Source organism: Trachemys scripta, chromosome 20 (genome assembly GCF_013100865.1).
Source record: "Trachemys scripta elegans isolate TJP31775 chromosome 20, CAS_Tse_1.0, whole genome shotgun sequence".
NCBI classification, from domain to species: Eukaryota; Metazoa; Chordata; order Testudines; family Emydidae; genus Trachemys; species Trachemys scripta.
In genome coordinates, this window is record NC_048317.1 from 18,094,879 (window position 1) to 18,115,495 (window position 20,617).

The 20,617-nt window shown below is 46.1% G+C and overlaps 1 protein-coding gene across 1 annotated transcript in view; it reads left to right on the forward strand.

Moving 5' to 3' along the window:
• Window positions 1-20,617, forward strand: part of STX12 (syntaxin 12) — a 30,338-nt gene that overhangs the window by 3,427 nt on the left and 6,294 nt on the right. Inside the window, exons 2-4 of the mRNA XM_034754029.1 lie at window positions 3,225-3,294; window positions 15,111-15,210; window positions 19,908-20,045. Of these exons, the coding sequence (XP_034609920.1) occupies window positions 3,225-3,294; window positions 15,111-15,210; window positions 19,908-20,045 (308 nt within the window). The remainder of the gene's footprint in view (window positions 1-3,224; window positions 3,295-15,110; window positions 15,211-19,907; window positions 20,046-20,617) is intronic.

The window sequence follows — 20,617 nt, forward strand, 5'->3', positions numbered from 1 at the left end:
TAATTTTAAATGAAGCTTCTTAAACATTTATAAAACTTTATTTACTTTACATACAACAATAGTTTAGTTATATATGATAGACTTATAGAAAGAGACCTTCTAAAAACAGTAAAATGTATTACTGGCACGCGAACACTTAAATCAGAGTGAATAAATGAAAACTCGGCACACCACTTCTGAAAGGTTGCTGACCCCTGTTCTAGAAGATGTTAGATTTCTGACCCATTACAAGAGTTGTTCTGTCATGAAATCTGTGATGCTTGGCTCCTTCGGATAGGGGAATTTAGTGCATGGGGAGTTCACTACACAACTGTGTACTGTGAGAACTAATAGAACTTCCAGAAAATCAACATGCTACCCAGGCAAGGTTCTGAGTTCCAGTATTTAATTATTCCTTAAAGCCACATTGTACTATATGTGCTGTTAGGCATTACATTAAAAGACATTGTTAAATGCAAATCAGCATAGTTTCAATACACTCCAGTATGGCTCATGAGCAAATCCAACATAAGTGACTTGATCCAAGACACAATCTAAATGAAGAAGTCACACCAACTAAACTAAATTTATTTACAGTTTTAGTTAAATAGTGCAACTTCTTTGTGTAGACTGGACCTAATGTTCTTCTGGTATGATGGAATTGGTTCACTTGTCACTCCCCATTCTGACTCTCATTGTTCTCAAAAACAGTGGCATTCTAATCCCACTGTAACAAGATTGTAATTGAAATAGTCAACAGGAAGAACTAGACTTGAAGAATCGTGTTCTGCCCACTTAAATGCAGATTGTTCATGTACATCTTCTAAGATTCTTCCTCCTTCCCAATGCGAAACTAGTTTTCAAAGATGACCCACAACTACAATATATTCTAATAGCTCAAGTAGAACACTCCAGTAACTAGAGTACTGGAAATGCAAAGATACCTTCATACTCCTCCAAAGTCGGAGGCTGCTGTCTCCTGCTTCCACTGATGAAGAGCATGTATTGTTGGTAACATCACAGGCAAAAAACTGTGCTGGGGAACTCTGCATGGAACAGATCACTTTACTGACTAAATCTCCAATTCAAACTCTTCTTTAGGCCAGCTCTATAAAGGCAATATCCATCCTGTAAGTTCATTCAGATTTTTACACTGCTTGCTAAGAAATCATGAACAACTCCTGTTGTTCAGCTCCAGAACTGGTGTACTGGGGGCTGGAGCTGGGTGTAGTAGGTAAGGGTAGCTACTTGAGGTTCTCCACAGTGCTTAGAGGTATACCATGAACTTAAACTACTCCGTTTATTTAAAAAAAAAAAAAAAAAAAAAGGGGCTAAAGTAGTCTTGTGCACCTGCCTCTGAGTCCCTCACAGCTTCAGCAACTTCACAACCACGTTTTTGTATTTGTAACTGTTTCTCTCCCCTCTTGCTGTCTTTCACGAACACACAGGAAAAATGGACTATAATGAAACTGACTATTGAAAGTACTTTTTGTCTAAAGCAGCGGTTCTCAAACTATGGAGCAGGCTTCCCAGGAGGCGTGGGAATGTGTCAAGGGAGGCATGAGCTGTGTGCTTTTTTTTTGAGTTCTGGCTGTCAGCCCTGGTGGCTGGGCCTCGTGCAGAAGGGTAGTGCACACCCGGGAGGCGGGGATAAAGGGGACACCTGGAGCCCTGCCACTTGGGCTCAGGCTCTCCTTCCCTCCCCACAATCCCTCACCTGGACATGATGAGCTCTCAGCCCTGGGGTGGCAGCAGCAGCGCAGAAGTAAGGGTGGCAATGTGGCACCAAGTCTGGTGTGAAAAGTGATATTGACAAATATCACTTTGCCAACCTAACTTCTGTGCTCTGTGTTCAGAGCTGGGTGCCTTTCAGCAGCTGCTGCTCTCTGGTCTGCCTTCAGAGCTGGGGGTAGTATATGTACTTGCGGGGGAGGGGTACAGAAACTACAACAGAGGCAAAGAAGGAGGGCCCGATCAAATAAGTTTGAAAACCACTGGTCTAAACTAAACAAATTGGAGAAATAACTTTCCTCTCTCTTATAGCAATACTAGATGTTTGTATCAACAGGTAAACTCATAAATGTGACTTTCTAAATTGGTGGTGCCCCTCTATTTTATTAAACCCTTTAGTAAAACTCTAGTCCCTTGTAAGCACTCTACAAATCAATGACCAGACTACTTCAAACACCCTCACTTGGTCTAACATAAAAAGCATTTAGGGTAAGGTATGTTGTGACAATTGGTCTGTAACTTTTGCCTGCTTAGAAATTTAGCCTGGAAGTTATTTTCAATAAAGAATGTTATCAATGTGCAAAAGAACCAGACAGAGACTAAATCAGTCCAAACAAAAAAGGCCACATTGATATAATTCAAGGAGTGTGTTGATACCATGCTTGGTAAAAACAAGAGATGTAGAACTGGAAATTAATTAGCCAAAATTGGTGTACAAAATAAGGGTATTGGCTATTTCACCCATCACTTCCCTTTTTGGGTCCTTAAATAAAGAGACTTTGGGGAAAACAACAGGCAGAGGTTACCGAAGCAAGCTTCCTTTCCTGGCTGCGTTTGGTGGGACACATGGCCTTTGTCATTCTGATCCTGAGAGAGACCCAGACCAGTCCTGAGAGAGTGACTCTGATGACATCACCATTTCTACCAGCTCCTGCTGAATTCCAGTGCCCACCTGAGATGAAATGGGATTGAACTTTAACAGCAGCAATAACAACTCCAGCCCCTCTCAACTATCTTCTCTCTTCCCTAAAAGGACAGTTATTGCCATCTGACACCTCAAAGAGACTGTCAATCTGGGGGGGCTAAAACCCTCTCCAGCTAAAGGGAAACGGAACACAGGATGTTAAAATGGAGGCCTTATTTAATATTTTACTTTTCAAATGCTTTCACTGATTTTCCTTCTTTTCTTTCTTTAATAAAAGGTTTAAATGTTTTTAATGGTATTTGCTATGGTACTAAGCAGACCTTGTTTAACACAATTTAATGTTGGACAATGACTGCGTTATGTTAACATCTTTGGCCCATTTATTTCATCTAGATTGAGACAACAGGTACATCTTAAAGTGGTGGGCAAGCCTTACTTCAACAAAACTTTGATAGCAACATTTCTGTGGGAGAGATGGTAATGCAGCTAGAAGGGGAACGTCAAGAAAAATAAGCAAGAAGGAGTCTGTGTTGTTTTAAAATGGTTTTGCCTTGCAAATCACCAAGCCATTGTAAACTCTTTTCCTCAGCTTCTCAGATAAAGAATTTGATGAGCCAACTTGGAACCAAACAGGACTCCAGCAAATTGCAGGAAAACCTGTAAGTATTACCTGGACAAACAAGTAAGTGTGCATGTATATGATGGAAATAGACTGGGTCTCTTCTGGTTAGTGAGCAGTATCCTGAGCAAAACTCTGCAGGGTGGGAGGGTGGCAGTAGAGGGGGAGTGTATGTGGTGTGGCAGGGCATAAACATGACTCTAGTTCTCCCCAAAAGGCTAAGTTGGTGGATGAAGGGAATTTGGTAGTTGTACTGGAGTCAAAAGCCATTAATATCTGCTTGCTATGGACACTGTCATGTGGATCAAAAACTGGTTGAAGGGTCATAAACAAGGGGCATTAACAGCCATGTATCAAGCTGTGTTCAGGCTTCTGCAGGTTAGAGCAGGATCTGTGATGTAGCTGATACTATTTTAAGCTTCACTTATGATTTAGAAGAGAGAGTAAATGTCACACTAACAAAATTCTTGGATCCTAAATTAGGAGAAATAATGAGAAGATAATATTCTGAAGGGGGAGAAACACCTGTAATGCCAAAAGACTAGGCAAGAGAATGATCAGCAGCAATAAGTTATTGCAATCAAAATGCCTAATGTAACTTTAAACACTGTAGAGAAGACTACACCGCTGGATGACAAACCATAGCGAGTTCAGATAGAACCACCAACATTCCCAAAGGGTCTGGAAGGTCCGACCTAAGGCAGTTACACATAGATTGTCTAAGCCCTTGTCTATACTACACAAAACAGTGGAGGTGAACACATTGCAAAGCTAGTTTTGTCGGCAAAACAAAACCACCTCGACAAGAGGCATAACGCTTTTTGCAGCAAATTTAAAACGACACAGTGTTTTAAAGCTGCAGCTGTTAATTCTGTCGCCATAACTTGCCTCCCCCAATATCCCACAATACCCACCGTGATAGCTCTGCTGATTGTTAGGAACTTGGCTGCCCTGGATTCCAGCTACAAAGGCATACGCCTTCCCCTTTCAAAGCTCCGGGAAGTTCTGACAGCTGAACGTGCTGCTCCATTCTGGCAGCAAAGAGCAAATCGTTAATGTGGAATCCTGCTCTCCCCTGCACTGGGAACACAGCGGCAGGCAGACTGCTGCTGCAGGGGATGGGAGGGAGACTGCTGTGCTGTGCAGAGCTGGGGATGGAGGCTGATGTTGGAGACATCTCCCTTTCCCTGCCTCAGGACTGGATGCTTCCGGTTGCTGTCTGAATTTAGAGACAGCATGCTGACACGCTCACTCTTTCCCCAACACGCACTCTGTCTCTCACATACACACTCCTCCCCCACTCTCATATACTTCCCCAAAACAGTCTGTCTCTGTCTCTACACACACACGCCCCACACATGCCCTCCCCTTTTCTCCCCCCCACTCCCCACTTCAGTTGAAAAGCGGCTGGCAATCTAGTAGGATGCCCATGGAACAATGGGATTAAGAAAACTGCATCATGTGATGCTGTGCCTGCCCTATGAGGCATTGAAAACCCTTCCCAAAGCACCCTGCAGCCAGTTGCACAGTGGGATAGCTACCCGCAGTGCACTGCTCTCTGTGTCGATGCAAGAGCTGCTAGTATGCCTGTGCTCTGCCAACACAAGGAGCATAGTGTGGACATGCAACAGTGGTTTAATTAAAGCGGCATAACTTTTGTCGACAAAACTCTGTAATGTAGACACGTCCTAAGCAACGACTACAGTTGTACACAAGCATACAAATAATTGAAGGGTGTAAGCAGCAGAGTGGTAGAGAACTAACTTAGGAGTAATAAGAGAAAATTATTAAAAGGAAAAATCAAATGAAAACCCAGAAAACCTTCCCAACTGTGAGGTCTCCTAATGTTGGAATGATCTCCCAAAGGAAATGGAAGAAGCTCAGTTTCTCTGGACATTAAAATTAGAGTTGATCAAATCTAGAAAATGTACAGTGAAGAATCTTGCATTGACACCCAGAGGTGAACTAAATGGCCATAGAATCTCATGTTACAGATTCTATGAAAAGAAATATCCAATTTATTTGCATTGGGTTTACTCCAGTGCAAAGAAATCTCTTGGGTAAGGCTTGTTGGCAACGTTTCGTCTACGAGAGACTCTGGGAATTGCAGCCTATGATGTAGATGGTTTGCAATGTCTCATATGACTGAATTGGACAATCCGAGATTTGCCTGATTTTTGGCAGTTATTGCAAATGTATGTATCTGGGTTGGGAGCTGCTTGCTTCCTCCTCTGAGCTCTTTTCTCTTTAAGCTGTAGGAACCAGTTTCTGCATGGACTTTGATACCCTGATGACGACAATGGCGTCACTTGTTATGATCACTTGCCAAGATTTCCCATTGGTCAGGATCAATTCCAAATTCCTTCATATCTCGCTTGCATGTGTCTTTATAGCGAAACTTGGGACGTCCTGTTGTTCTTGTTCCCTCCGATAGCTCCCTGTATAGCATGTCCTTGGGTATGCATCCGACTTCCAAGCTACTCAGAGGGCCTAGCCAGCGCAGACGTCTTTGCTTGAGCAGGGCTGTCACGCTTGGTAAATTTGCCTTTTGAAGAACCTCTGCATTGGTGACTTTATCCTGCCATTTGGTGTTGAGTATACGGTGTAAACAACGTAGTTGGAAACTATTTAACCTTTTCTCCCGATGAGCATAAGTTATCCATGTTTCCCCACCATACATGAGAGTGCTGAGGACGCAAGCTTGGTACACTAGCATTTTGGTCTTGATGGTAAGCTTTGAGTTGTTCCATGCTCTTTTAGTCAGTCTGCTAAAGGTGGTGGCAGCCCTTGCAATGCGAACATTTAGCTCTTCATCAAGTGAGAGGTTGGTGGTCACTGTAGAACCTAAATAGCTGAACTTTTGGACGATTACTAGCTGGTTTGCATGTAGGATAATTGAAGTATCTTGTGGAACCCACCTACTCTAATACAACCATTTTCTTGATGCTAATAGTGAGAGCAAATGCCTGCCAGGTACTTCAAATGTAATCCATGAGTTCTTGTAGTAGATCTTTATTGTGGGCTGTGAGGGCAGCATCATCAGCGAATAGAAGTTCCCTGATTAGCGCCTTTTTGACTTTGGTGTTTGACTTAAGTTGGGATAGGTTGAAGAGTTTCCCATCTGATCTTGTGTGGAGATGCACTCCATCTTTCATGTTCTTAAACGCACAGTTCAAGAGTACCGGGAAGAAGATTCAAAAGAGTGTAGAGGCAAGAACATATCCTTGCTTTACTCCACTTTTCATCTCAGAGCTGTCCGAAGTGGACCTGTCAAACTGGACAGTTGCTCTCATGTTGTTGTGGAATGAATGTATGACTTAACAGGGTTGGTGGGCATCCTATCTTTTCTAGTATTGCAAATAGACCTGCTCTGCTGACTGTGTCGAATGCTTTGGTTAGGTCCACAAAAGTGATGTACAATGGTCAGTTTTGCTTTTTGCACTTTACTTGGCGTTGACAAAGAGAAAATATCATGTCTATAGTTGATCTTCCAGCCCTGAATCCACACTATGATTAAGGGTAGACACAATTCGCCAGTTGTTGTAAGTGCACTAAGATGACTTTTGCGAAAGCTTTTCCTGCTACGCTTAGTAGCAAGATACCCCTGTAGTTGTTGCAATTGCCCTTTTCGCCTTTATTTTTATACAAAGTGATGATTGCATCACGCAACTCTTGTGGTACTTCACCATCTTTCCAGCATTTAAGTTGCAGCTGATGAAGATATGGTAATAGGCTGTCTTTCCCACACTTGAGGATTTCCACTGGGATGCCATATTTTCCAGGAGCCTTGCCACTTGCCCACTTCTACAGTGGGCTCCACATTTAGTTCTGGCATTACCTGTAGAGTTGGCATTTGGTCTAGTGATTCGCTAGTGATGTTTCTTTCTTGTGCATATGGCTCTGAATAGTGTTCAACCCAACGAGACAACTGCTTGCTTTTATCTATAATGATTTCACTGCTGTGTGATTTGAGAGGGGCAACCTTGTTGACAGTGGGACCTAGAGCTTTCTTCAGGCCGTCATACATGACTGTGAGATTTCCTGTGTCTGAGGCTGTCTGTGTCTCTTCACAGACCTTGATCCAGTAATGATTTGCACAACGTCTGCTTGCTCGCTGTACCTCAGTTTTTGAATGTCAAAGTCTCACTTTGGTACTTTGTTGATTTCTTATTGTGTTCCAGATAGAGGCTGTGTTCTTAATGTTGATGAGAGGTAATAGGTCTGCTTCATTTTCTTCAAACCAGTCCTTTTTTGATGGTCTCTTTCCCCCAAATGTAGCTAAAGCTGTTTCATAGAATCATAGAACTAGGCAATTTATTCCAGTGCTTAACCACTCTGACAGAAAGATTTTCCTAATGTCCAACCTAAACCGCCCTTGCTGCAACTTAAGCACATTGCTTCTTGTCCTATCCTCAGTGATTAAGAAGAACAATTTTTCTCCCTCCTCCTTGTAACAACCTTTTATATACTTCATGGATTATTATTCTTAAATTTTCCCAAAATTCCTCTGCCTTCTCGGGTAATGACTTCCCATGCCTTTTTTTTTTTTTTTTTTTTTTTTTTTAAGGGGGGAGGAATAGTTCAGTGGTTTGAGCATTGGCTTGCTAAACCCAGGGTTGTGAGTTCAATCCTGGAGAGGGCCACTTAGGGATCTGGGGCATAAATCTGTCTGGGGATTGGCCTTGCTTTGAGCAGGGGGTTGGACTAGATGATCTCCTGAGGTCCCTTCCAACCCGGATATTCTATGATTCATGCAAAGTTCAAAAGTCTTCACAAACTCCTGGCATTTCCTGTGGTTTTCAGTGTTAATAGCATTGATTTGGGGCTTGCTCCTAGGTTTTCCTCTATGTTGTTTCTCGGCTGTAATCTTCACTTTGCTAATAATCAAGGAGTGGTCAGTGTCACAATCGGCGCTGTGGAACGTGCGAGTGTTCTGCACTAAGGGTAGGTCTTTCCTCCTGACAATAACAAGGTCTAATTGGTGCCTGTGGCCTGATCGTGGCTGTCGCCATGACACTTTGTGGCACTCTTTTCCTGTAAAATATGAATTGGAAATGCACGTTTGTTTTGGGCGCAGAATTCAAGACGTCGTTGGCCGTTCTCATTCATCTTGCCAATGCCAAAATGTCCTAGGCAATCTGGCCATGAGTTGTTGTCTGCACCAACTCTTGCATTGAAGTCAGCAAGGAGGAAAAGTTGCTCAGTTGATGATATTCTTTTGATGACTTGATGCAAAGAGTCGTAAAATGTATCCTTCTCCTTGGGGTTAGATTTGAGTGTTGGTGCATAGGCACTAATGATGGTCACAGAGCCGATGGTCTTCTGAAGTTTAAGTGAGATGATACGCTCTGACTTCCCAATGGATGTTTCTAGGAGCTTTACCTACTTGTTTCTCACAGCGAAACCGACACCGTGCAGACGATTTTCTTCACTGCTTTTACCTTGCCAAAATAAGGTGTAATGGGTCTCTTGACAGAACCATTATCTGCAAGTCTTGTTTCCTGAAGTGCTGCAATATCAACATTGAGTGTGTACAGCTCACGGTCTATCAAAGCTGACTTCTGTATGCTGTTTGTGTATTGTAGGTCATCATTGGTCAATCCCGGACAAGTGGTCCTGACATTCCAGCTTCCAAGTTGGAAAGTTCTTGGTTTCTTATTTTTGTTAGGTGCAAGGTTTCAATCTGGATTTCAACTTTTGGTTTAGCCCCACGCACCCCAGGAGGCGGACAGACCATGGCGGGTCAGCACTTGACTGTGCGGGGTCTGCCAGCTTTGTGGCGGGCAGTGGCTGACCAATAGAACGCAAGTATCAGAGGGGTAGCCGTGTTACACCATCACAGGACCTAACCAGATCAACTACAACATCACCGGCTCATTCACCTGCACGTCCACCAATGTTATATATGCCATCATATGCCAGCAATGCCCCTCTGCTATGTACATTGGCCAAACTGGACAGTCACTACGCAAGAGGATAAATGGACACAAGTCAGATATCAGGAATGGCAATATACAAAAACCTGTAGGAGAACACTTCAACCTCCCTGGCCACACAATAGCAGATGTAAAGGTAGCCATCTTACAGCAAAAAAACTTCAGGACCAGACTCCAAAGAGAAACTGCTGAGCCCCAGTTCATTTGCAAATTTGACACCATCAGATCAGGATTAAACAAAGACTGAATGGCTATCCAACTACAGAAGCAGTTTCTCCTCCCTTGGTGTTCACACCTCAGCTGCTAGCAGAGCACCTCACCCTCCCTGATTGAACTAACCTCGTTATCTCCATACTGATTTATACCTGCCTCTGGAGATTTCCATTACTTGCATCTGAAGAAGTGAGGTTCTTACCCACGAAAGCTTATGCTCCCAATACTTCTGTTAGTCTTAAAGGTGCCACAGGACCCTCTGTTGCTTTTTTCAATAGAACGCAGTGATTCCTCCCACCATTGAAGGTGACCTGTGGCGCCCTCCTCTACGCCAGTCAAGTGAGAGCTTATAACCCATAACTGCCACCTCCCAGGTTGTGTCCAAATCTAAATGAAGGCTCCCTGGCTGCCTGCCTGGAAGGCTTTAGTCAGTTTCAGTTTCTACCTGTAGGCAAAGAGTCTTCTGGGTGGCCAGCCAGCAAACCAAAAGCTTCTGGTTTGGCTCTCCCTGAACAGAATTTGGTTTTGACTTTCTCTTTTTGGGATGAAAAATTTGTCAGATGAAATCTGTTACAGGATGGGATTTCCATTTCCAGTGACAAGTTTCCTACTTATAAAACTACTTATAAAAGGGAGCCCCCTCTCTTCCTGTAGTCTCTGTTTTGTTATTCCGAGCTGCTCAGTACAAATCCGAGGGCTGCTATGTTTAATAGACACCTGGGTGGCTATCGAATATGTTTATAACATTCCATATGAAGTGCAGAACGTTCTAAACTTTTTCAGAATGTAAGCAGGACGCAGCTGCTAATGCTTGAGTGCTTCAACTAGATCTTAGTTGATTTGATCTGGATTTAATGGCTGGATTAAATAACTAATCATTGGTGGCAGTCTAATGAATCTAGTTTCCAGTTAGTGTAGTTCTGTTATAGAAAAACCCTCAGCTTTCACTTGAAGGGATTATTGGTACTTAACAAATAGTGCTTTCTAGGGTGACACATCCAAGTGTATTGGTACAAAAATGCAGGGAAATCAGAGTCAACACAACCATCAAATTAACTTCTCAAGCATCACTATAGTTTACCTGCTGTGGGCTAGAATATGCAATTAGGCAACACAAACTCTACTAAACCTGACTGCTTAGTCCTGTACATCCATTGGGCTATATGGTTGATAGCTTTCTTCTTGGTGTCTTATGGGCATGCAATGAACTTATTGCCTAGTGCTTTTTTTGTATCCCTTTCCTTCCTTTTCCCATCTTATGCTCTGACCCACCACTATGTTCTGTGTGCATGTGGCAGGAGAGTGAAACTCGTAGGAAGCTTAATCTATGCAGTGATAGCACTCTTGGTTAGTTAATTAATTCCTTCCAAATCCTCCTTCCTAGGGCAGAAAACACTACAAATTACAACAAGGTGTCTGGAAACTTTGTAACATGAATTTAATGTAGATCATATGCTAGGCATACTAATGATGTGTGGAGTTTCCAGTGGTGAACTGTCTGGGTATGCTAAAGCAGAACTGTGTTTGTGCAACTAAGGACTTTTCATAGGTTATGGTTGGCTGTCTATTATAGAAGATCATGACTTCTTATAGCAAAGCATTCTGGGACCATCCTAACTTGCTGGGACAATAGTATTCATAGGCGCACCCAGTGTAACCACTAACTGAAGAGCCAATTTTCTTTTCTCTCTCTCCCCCTCTGCCCCCCCAATTGCCATGGCTTATGTGTGTCACGTTACGATAGGCATGGCAATCCTTGTTCATGGTCACCAAAATGAAAGCAAAACCACTAAGCAAAAATTGGGACCCAGTCAGCATTTAAAGAATTACACTTCTGTCTAAAAATGTTTTCCTTAGATGACTAGTGGAAAGATTTGAATAAGCAGCTATTCTGTGCACTTGATATTCTCATTCTTGCTGTTTTATTATGTGTGCCATTTTCCCAGTTTTTTGTGTCCCTTACTGCAGGGGTTCTCAACTTTTTTCTTTCGGAGACCCCCCTCCCAAAATGCTATAAAAACTCCATGGCCCACTTGCACCACAATCATGGGGTTTCTATGTATAAAAGCCAGGGCTGGCGTTAGGGGCAGGGGCGGCTCTAGGAACCAGCAAAGCAAGCATGTGCTTGGGGCAGCCCATTTGCAGGAGTGGCAGGGATCCAGCATGGGAGCTGAGAACCAACAGGGGGCCCTGGGAGCTGTAGTTCCTTGGTTAGCTCCCTGCCTATAGAGCCAGCCCTGGAGCAGGGAAAGAACTACATTTCCCAGCATTCCCTTGGCCACTACCAACAGGAAAGAGGGGGAGGGAGTGAGGAAGCTGAGACCTCATGCTGCAGCCTGCTATGAATGGAGAGCTGCACTGTGAGTAGGGATTCCATATTTTAACATTCAAAAAATAGGACACTTCATGGGGAGGGAGGATAGCCCCACCCTGCCACCATCCACTTCCTCTGACTGCCCCCCACAGAAACCCCAACCCATCTAACCCTCCTGTTCCCTGTCCCCTGACCACTCCCTCCCGGGACCCCTGCCCTAACTGCCCCGCAGGATCCCCCCCCCCCTCTCAGCCCCCCCGGTCCCTGTCCCCCGCCTGCCCCCCCCCAAACCCCTGACCCATCTAACCCCCGACCCATCTAAGCCCCCCTTCTCCCTGCCCCTGACTGCCCACTCTGAACCTCTGCCCCATCCAACCCCCCCGCTCCCTGTCCCGTGACTGCCCCCATGGAACCCCCTACCCCTTCTCCAACCCCCCAGCCCCCTTACCGTGCCACTCAGACCAGCGTGTCTGGCTTCGCACAGCGCAGACACGCTGCTGTACACATGCTGCCGTGCTCCCCTGGGGAGCCACAGCTCCCCCCCCAGCACCTGCCTTCCAGATTTGAACACCTCAAAATTCAGGAGTGCTCAAGCTCAGTTTGGGCAGCTGTTACTTCATTTCTCCCAAATCAAATATACTGATCCACTGTAACTTGCTGTAGAAAAAGTAGGATAAAATTGAGCAAGAAATGCTTCCCAGTGGTTACTAGGACTGGAATTGCTATTTTCAACAGCCATTGCTTTTTTGTTTGTTTGTTTAAAAGGAAGACAGTGATATTGCATTGGCAAATTCCCCATAGAAAGAAAGAGTGGAACAAAAGAATAATAAAGGCACCTCAACTTTTCCTCATTTATGTAGGACAGTCTTATAATATGCATCCAGACATCCTCCAATCACACAAGCTGAAAATTGTTCCACTTTACTGCAGTTCTGTAACCTTATGGGAACCAATCCTGTCTGTGTTCTGTGCACATCTAAAATTCCTGCTGAGTGACCTGCCCTGGGAGCGAGTTACCAGTGACCCAGGGCTGTGGCGGAAGGAGGGTGCAGGTGGGGGGGAGAGCCCCGGGCTGGGGTGGCAGGAGGTGTGTGTGGGGGGCAATGGTTGGGGGGTAGGAGGGAGCCCAAGGCTGGGGCGGCAGGGGTGTGTGTGGGGGGGGGAGCCCAGGGCTAGGGCGGCAGGGGGGTGGGGGTCGGGGGTGGGGGGGGGAGAGAGCCCAGGGCTGGGGCGGCAGGGGGGTGTGGCGAGGAGCCCAGGGCTGGGCTGGGGGGCAGCCAAAATTTTTTTTGCTTGGGGTGGCAAAAAACCTAGAGCCAGCCCTGGTTAGGGGGTAGCAAGCAGGCCACTTGCCTGGGGATCCTCCTGCCATAGGAGCCCCCACAAAGCTACATTGCTCAGATTTCGGCTTCAGCCTCAGGTGGAAGGGCTCAGGGCCTGGGCTTCAACCCCATGCAGCAGGGCTTCGGCTTTCTGCCCTGGGCCCCAGTGAGGCTAATGCTGGCCCTGCTTGGTGGCCCCCCTAAAACCTGCTCACAGCCCCCCAGGGGGCCTTGGACCCCTGGTTGAGAACCGCTGCCTTACAGCAATAAGGAGTAAAGAAACATCTTAGTGACTGCTGAACTATAAGGTTTGGTAGGGGCTCTAGAGCAGATGTAGAAACTGAAACGACCTTAAATACTATTTTTTAATGTAGCTAGGTTGTGTCCCCTTTAAGTAACATGTCAACAAAATATGTGCAAACTGAAGCTACAAATGCACCCTAATACAAAAGTTAGAAGTCAGTTCCTCCTGTCACCTTGAGCAAAGGAAGGTGCTGTCTGCTATGCAGTGTTTATAACGCCTGCAACTCCTTACTGAGGAAATGGTCCTTGGGACTTGTCAGGTAAAGACTATTCTAGTTATTTGATTCTGATACTAATAAGCTTCTGCAGACTCTTTAAGAATTCTCTTCCCTCTTGGCATGGGAACTCCTGGGGAGGAGGGATAGCTCAGTGGTTTGAGCATTGGCTTGCTAAACCCAGGGTTGTAAATTCAATCCTTGAGGGGGCTATTTAAGGATCTGGGGCAAAAATCTGTCTGGGGATTGGTCCTGCTTTGGACTAGATGACCTCCTGAGGTCCCTTCCAACCCTGACGTTCTATGATATTTAGTGCAGGGGTCAGCAACCTTTCAGAAGTGGTGTGCCGAGTCTTCATTTATTCACTCTAATTTAAGGTTTTGCGTGCCGGTAATACATTTTAACGTTTTTAGAAGGTCTCTTTCTATAAGTCTATATTCTATAACTAAACTATTGTATGTAAAGTAAACAAGGTTTTCAAAATGTTTAAGAAGCGTCATTTAAAATTAAATTAAAATGCTGATCTTACGCCACCAGCCTGCTCAGCTCGCTGCCAGCCTGGGGTTCTGTTCACCTAGGCCGGCAGAGGGCTGATCAGGGCCTGCGGCCGGGACCCCAGACCTGGGGGGGGCGGGGTTTCAGGGGTCAGGGCAGAGGGCTGGGGGAGGGGGTTCAGGGCAGAAGGCTGGGGTGTGTGTGGGGGGGTTCAGAGATCAGGGCAGAGGGCTGGGGGCTGGGGGAGATGTAGGGCAGAAGACTGGGTGTGTGTTGGGGTGTGCAGGGTGCAGGGCAGAAGGCTGAGTGCGGGGGGTTCAGGGCAGAGGGATGGGGCTGTGGGGGTGCAGGGCAGAAGGCTGGGTGTGTTGGGGTGGGGAGGTTCAGGGCAGAGGGCTGGAGGGTGTGGGGGGTGCAGGGCAGAAGGCTGGGGTGCTCGGCTTGTGGGGGTGCTCCCAGCCCCCTGCTCTGAGCGGCTCAGGGCAGGGGGCTGGAAGGGATATGCCCTGTCCCACCCTCTTCCCCCAGGCTCCGTCCCCACCTCTCTCTCCGTCCCCTATGGAGCTGTGTGCACACTGCCGCTCTTCCCCCTCCCCCTCGCTAGGGCCATCTGCTGATTGGCGCAGGGACGGAGAGGAGGATGGGCAGGAAAGCACCACTGGGGGAAGAATAGGGTGAGGGAGGAAGCTTGGCTGCCGCAGAACCAAGCTTCTGCCTCCGCAGGGGAGAGCGGTGGGCAGGGGGGCTGACTGGGGCTGGGAGCTGGGACGGCGGCAGGGAGCTGCATGCCACTCAAAATCGGCTCACATGCCGTGTTTGGCACATGTGCCGTAGGTTGCCGACCCCTGATTTAGTGCCATAAGTGCAGGTGGAACTTCCTGGGATAACCTGACAGTTTTAAACATAGCGCTGCAATCATTTGAATTGTCATAATGTGCCACTTAAATGTGCATGATTTTGGAACCCTTACGTGGTATGGTGACAAATGTTAATTGTTTGGAAACTATACTAATAAATTAGTTCAGAGGAAACTACATAAGCTTGTATTTTTATTTTAGACAACAGTTACAACATTCTGCAAACCGGCTCGCCAAGGAGACAAACGAGTACCTAAAGGAGCTGGGATCTCTGCCACTTCCCTTATCTGCTTCTGAACAGGTTTGTGGGGTGAAGCTTTAGTGGAAAGGAAGAAAAATTATCCTAATATTTTCTTAAGAAAGAAACACAATAACTAGCAAATCTAGGTCATCTGATAGGGTGGCCTCTGTCTAAAGAGAACAGAGAGCACCTGAAGAAGTGAGGTTTTTTACCCAGGAAAGCTTATGCACAAATATATCCGTTAGTCTTTAACGTGCCACCAGACTCCTCGTTGTTTTTGTGGATATAGACTAACACTGCTACCCCCGATACAGAATTGTATAGGGATGCTTTAAAATGGTGAGTGAAGCCAGGGAGTTCTCAGTGCCCCATCTCACTTGTGTCTGTAGAACACAAAGTTTGACTTTCGGCATGCATGGATTTCTGTGCTGAGACTGAATCCCAAAAGACATTGGAACACAACCTGCATCTATGATCATTCTGTCACAGTGATGTGACAGGCTTCTTGGTATAGTGTAAACTAGGAAGTCTTCTTGTAACGAAGAGGGTCTTTAATCCACTGGCATCCTGATCAGCAGCTGTCTCATGGGTTTACCATGGCTGAATGATCCTGGAACCTCCGAGTTCTAATTCTGGCTCTGCCATTGAGAGCTTGCCCACAATGGACATTACTGCACAGCAAGCCAGGGTGTGACTCCACAGCGCACCAGCTCGCTGCACACTTATATCCCATGTGGACACAGTTGCAGTGCAATGGGAGTTCCACAGTGCACTCATAGTGTACCACCACTTCAAACAGCAGTATGTCCGAGGGCATCCATAGATTAAACCTCACAACGGAAATTAGACCAAAGTATTACAGCCAACAGCTAGGTTCCCTGTAAGCTGCGCGGCCGTGCAACAGGCTATTTAGGGCCGCGCAGGTCCCCCAGCCCAGCCCCTCCAGAACTGCAGGGGAGAGGAGCCCCTCCCCCGGCCCTGGCCTGCTGGAACTGCCATGGCCGGGAAGAGGAGCCCGGAGCCGCCCAGCTCCGCTGGAGGTGCCACGGCCAGGGAGAGGCACCCCTCCCCCCAAGCCCAGGTGCTACTGCAGGGAGAAAGAGCTGGGGGAGTCCTCTCTCCCCACCATAGCCCTGGGGCAGCCTGCACCCCAAACCCCTCATCCCGGGCCCCACCCCAGAGCCTGCACCCCCAGCCAGAGCCCTCACCCTCTACACCCCAACCCTCCACCCTAGCCCTGAGCCCCCTCCTGCACCCCAAACTCCTCATTCCCAGCTGACATAACCAGAGGAAACAGAAGGCCCGTTCCAGCTCCAGAATTCTCCAGCTTCTTACCAGAAACCTGCAGAGCTGCTTGGAGAAGGGGCTCGCTATTGCTATATAGTGGCTCTATCCTTCGTCCACTCACCCCTGGCCTTATGGCAGCGCTATAGCATTAAAATACAATTGGGCTGTGTATTCAGAACTGTTACTTAGTATCTTAAAAGGCATTTAGAAGCTATTTGCTGTAAGGGATAGCTGACTGTGGCGAAGAAGCTAAATTATAGGCAATGCAAAATTGTACCAAAATGCTGCATATTGGAGCATTTGTTGGCCAACATCAAGTCTCTTTATAATTCTAATGTGCATTTGAATGCCCTTGCCTTTCCATGGGAAGGTAGTGGGAAGCTCTAGTCATCTTATGAGGTTCCCTGCCCAAAGGCCTCGAGCACATGACTTACGAGGAGAGGCTGAGGGAACTGGGATTGTTTAGTCTGCAGAAGAGAAGAATGAGGGGGGAATTTGATAGCTGTTGTCAACTACCTGAAAGGGGGTTCCAAAGAGGATGGATCTAGACTGTTCTCAGTGGTACCTGATGACAGAACAAGGAGTAATGGTCTCAAGTTGCAGTGGGGGAGGTTTAGGTTGGATATTAGGAAAAACTTTTTCACTAGGAGGGTGGTGATGAAGCACTGGAATGGGTTACCTAGGGAGGTGTTGGAATCTCCTTCCTTGGAGGTTTTTAAGGCCCGGCTTGACAAAGCCCTGGCTGGGATGATTTAGTTGGGGATCGGCCCTGCTTTGAGCAGGGGGTTGGACTAGATGACATCCTGAGGTCCCTTCCAACCCTGATATTCTATGATTCTATCTAACACACAACAAAAGGTAACACATCTCCATGGGAACTAAGGAGACAGGCCTGGCATAAACAAAATATAAACCTTAAATAGATAAGCCCCAAGCTCTCTCCTGCTGAATTTTGTGATAAAGGATGCAGTTTTGAGCCTTGACTGAAAGGGTGATGCTCATGAGCTGAGGCATATCCATGGGAAGAGTGCTTGATGCAGGAAAATCTTGTCAGCCATCCTCTTCAAAATGCCATTACGGGATGATCTGCAGCAGCAGATGTTGCCTCAACCTGATCCTAAATTTAAAGGCTTAAATACCAGTTGTTAGTAAGACTGAAATTCCATGCTCTGTATAGTCATTCAACATGTGCAATTCAGATTCCCTCTAGTGGACAAGAAGTCCTTGACAAGTTATGCCACCATATGGATAGGGCCCTACCAAATTCACAGCCGTGAAAAACACCTCACAGCCCATGAAATCTGGTCTCCCACCATTAAATCTGGTCTCTTGTGTGCTTTTACCCTATACTATACAGATTTCACAGGGGAGACCAATGTTTCTCAAATTGGGGTCCTGACCCAAAAGGGAGTTGCAGGGGGATTGCAAGTTATTTTAGGGGGGCTGCAGTATTGCCTCCCTTATTTCTGCGCTTTCAGAGCTGGGTGGCCGGAGAGCGGCAGCTGCTGGCCGGGCACCCAGCTCTGAAGGCAGCACCCTGCTAGCAGCAGCGCAGAAGTAAGGGTGGCAATACCATACCATGACACCCTTACTTCTGCACTGCTGCCTTTAGAGCTGGGCAGCCAGAGAGCGGCAGCTGCTGACTGAGGGCCCAGCTCTGCAGGCAGCAGCGCAGAAGTAAGGGTGGCAATACCATACCATGCCGTCCTTACCTCTGTGCTGCTGATCGCGGTGGCTCTGTCTTCAGAGCTGGGCTCCCAGCCAGCAGCTGCCCGGCTCTGAAGGCTGCACCACTGTAACAGTACTGCAACGCCCTCCCCTCCCCCCCCATAACTTTGCGATCCCCTCCCCACAACTTCTTTATGGGTCAGGATCCTTAAAATAACAACACTGTGAAATTTCAGACTTAAATAGCTGAAATCATGAAATTTACTATTTTTAAAATCCTATCGCCGTGAAATTGACCAAAATGGACTGTGAATTTGGTAGGGCCCTACATATGGAGTAATAGTTGCAATATGTGAATGTCTCTTGCTGGAAGTGCCAATAATTATTTTTCAGCATCCCAGCCAAGAGTTCATGAAAGCCTGAATCAGTATGGCAAGATTCGTCCCAGAAGAAAGGACTGCAACTTTTAACTATCTGAACAGGCTTCATGGGATTATGCTACTGCATCAAATGCCTTCTTATAAAACTGTTTGAAAAGTTATTCATATTTGCTTAATGGGAATGTTGAAATGTGGATAAGAACTGACTGAAGGATCATAAACTGGGTAATAAACAGTACTGTCCTAAGTTGTAGGAAACCTGCATAGTGGATACCACACAAATCTGCCCTGATCTTAGTTAACATCCTTAATGATCTGGAAGAGGGGCGTGCATGGCACATTTAATGAAACTAGTACATGATACAAAAAAAGGGAAGAGCTCAACCCTAATGAGGACAGAAATCAACCAAACTAAACAAATATGAGAAATATGGAAAAAGTAAAATGCGACTTGCCTTGGAGGGAAATATAGCGAATAAATCTGGAGAAAAACAAGCAGAAACAAAGAGAAGGAAAGCAGTAATCCCACGAGATTAAGGGATAATAGACCGCAAACTAAATGCAATCTTGTATTGTGGAAAATGCAGCACTCTAGGGGCTTGTCTACACTATGGATGCAACAGCAGCACAGCTATGGTGCTGAAGTGTGGACACTTCCTACAGCGACGGAAGGGTTTTTCATCACTGTATTAAATCCACCTCCCCGAACAGTGATCGCTAAATAAACGGAAGCATTCTTCCATCAACCTAGCCACGTCTACAGCAGGGGTTAAGTCGGTGTAGCTGTGGTGCTTAATGATGTGAAATTTTCACACTCCTGAATGATGTAGGAAGTAGCTATGCTGACCTAAATTGTAAGTGGACCAGGCCCAGGGCTGCATACAGAGGCAGTTTATGGAACAGGAAGGTCAGGCCCCATGTACAGCTCTGTTGTAATCATATAGGGAACACACTATTCCATATGAAAAGAAATATTGACAAAGTAGAGGGAACTTGAAGAAAGTCGCTGACCATCCTCCAGCTTTTGTAGGATTCACTTGCCAGGAAAAGATGGGGTTAAATTCTTCTAACTTGACTAAATGAGTTACTGAGGGATCTGCAGGGGACTTAGGCCTACAGGTATCTGAATCTTGTTAACCTAAGGAGACTGGTTGATTATTTAGTGCAGTCCATGTGGTATGACTAGGAATAATGGGTTGCAATGTACTAGATTCTGGAAGTGTCTGCAGGAAAGTTTCCTCGCTCTCTAAATGTAAAGCTAAACTAGAGAACCCCATGGTAGGGAATGATCTGGCATTGGCAGGAGCTGGACTGGGTAATCTGTCTGAACACTGGAGATAGGGGCCTCCTGAAGCTCCATGCTTGTGGATTGTCTCGTCAGTAGATATTTGAATAACTAGTTATCATATTTCAATTCTTTAGCGCCAACAGAAATTGCAGAAGGAGCGTTTAATGAATGACTTCTCTGCGGCCTTAAATAACTTCCAGGCAGTGCAGAGAAGAGTGTCTGAGAAGGAGAAGGAAACTGTAGCCAGGGCACGGGCTGGCTCTCGTCTCTCGGTAAGTATTTTAAGAGGAGTTGTATAATGAGCTCAGCGAGCTCTGAAGTCTTTATTACAAAGGCACCTTTCACTCAAATATTTGGACTTCTGTGACAAACGAAAATGTGCATGTTTGTATTTTGTGGGAGGTGGACACCGAACTATTGAGATCGATCAGCTCATATGTATGCATGGCTGAAGACTTCAGAACTGTCAGTCTGCACTGTCACTGAGCAGTGTCTGTGTACTAGCTCTTTGTACTCTGAAGCACAGAAGGCCAAAAGTCTCTCAATGTCTTGCCTGCTCACAATAGTGGAGGAGGAGGAGGAAAGTCAGGCATGTGCAGGTATATGTGGAGAGGGGAACCAAAGCACCGCTGGTAGGCCCGCAATAAGACTGTCAACACTGGCCTATAGCTCTCTAAAAATACCTCTTACATTTTGTCCGACCTTGAGCTGCCTTTTGACAGACACTCTCTCCATCTCCCTTTTCCCCTTCCCTTGAGCCCCCTTTGTCCAACTGCTTCCTCAGTGCAATTTCCAATTTTCTTCCTATCCATGGTTGGTTAAATCCTGTTCTGGTGATATTGTC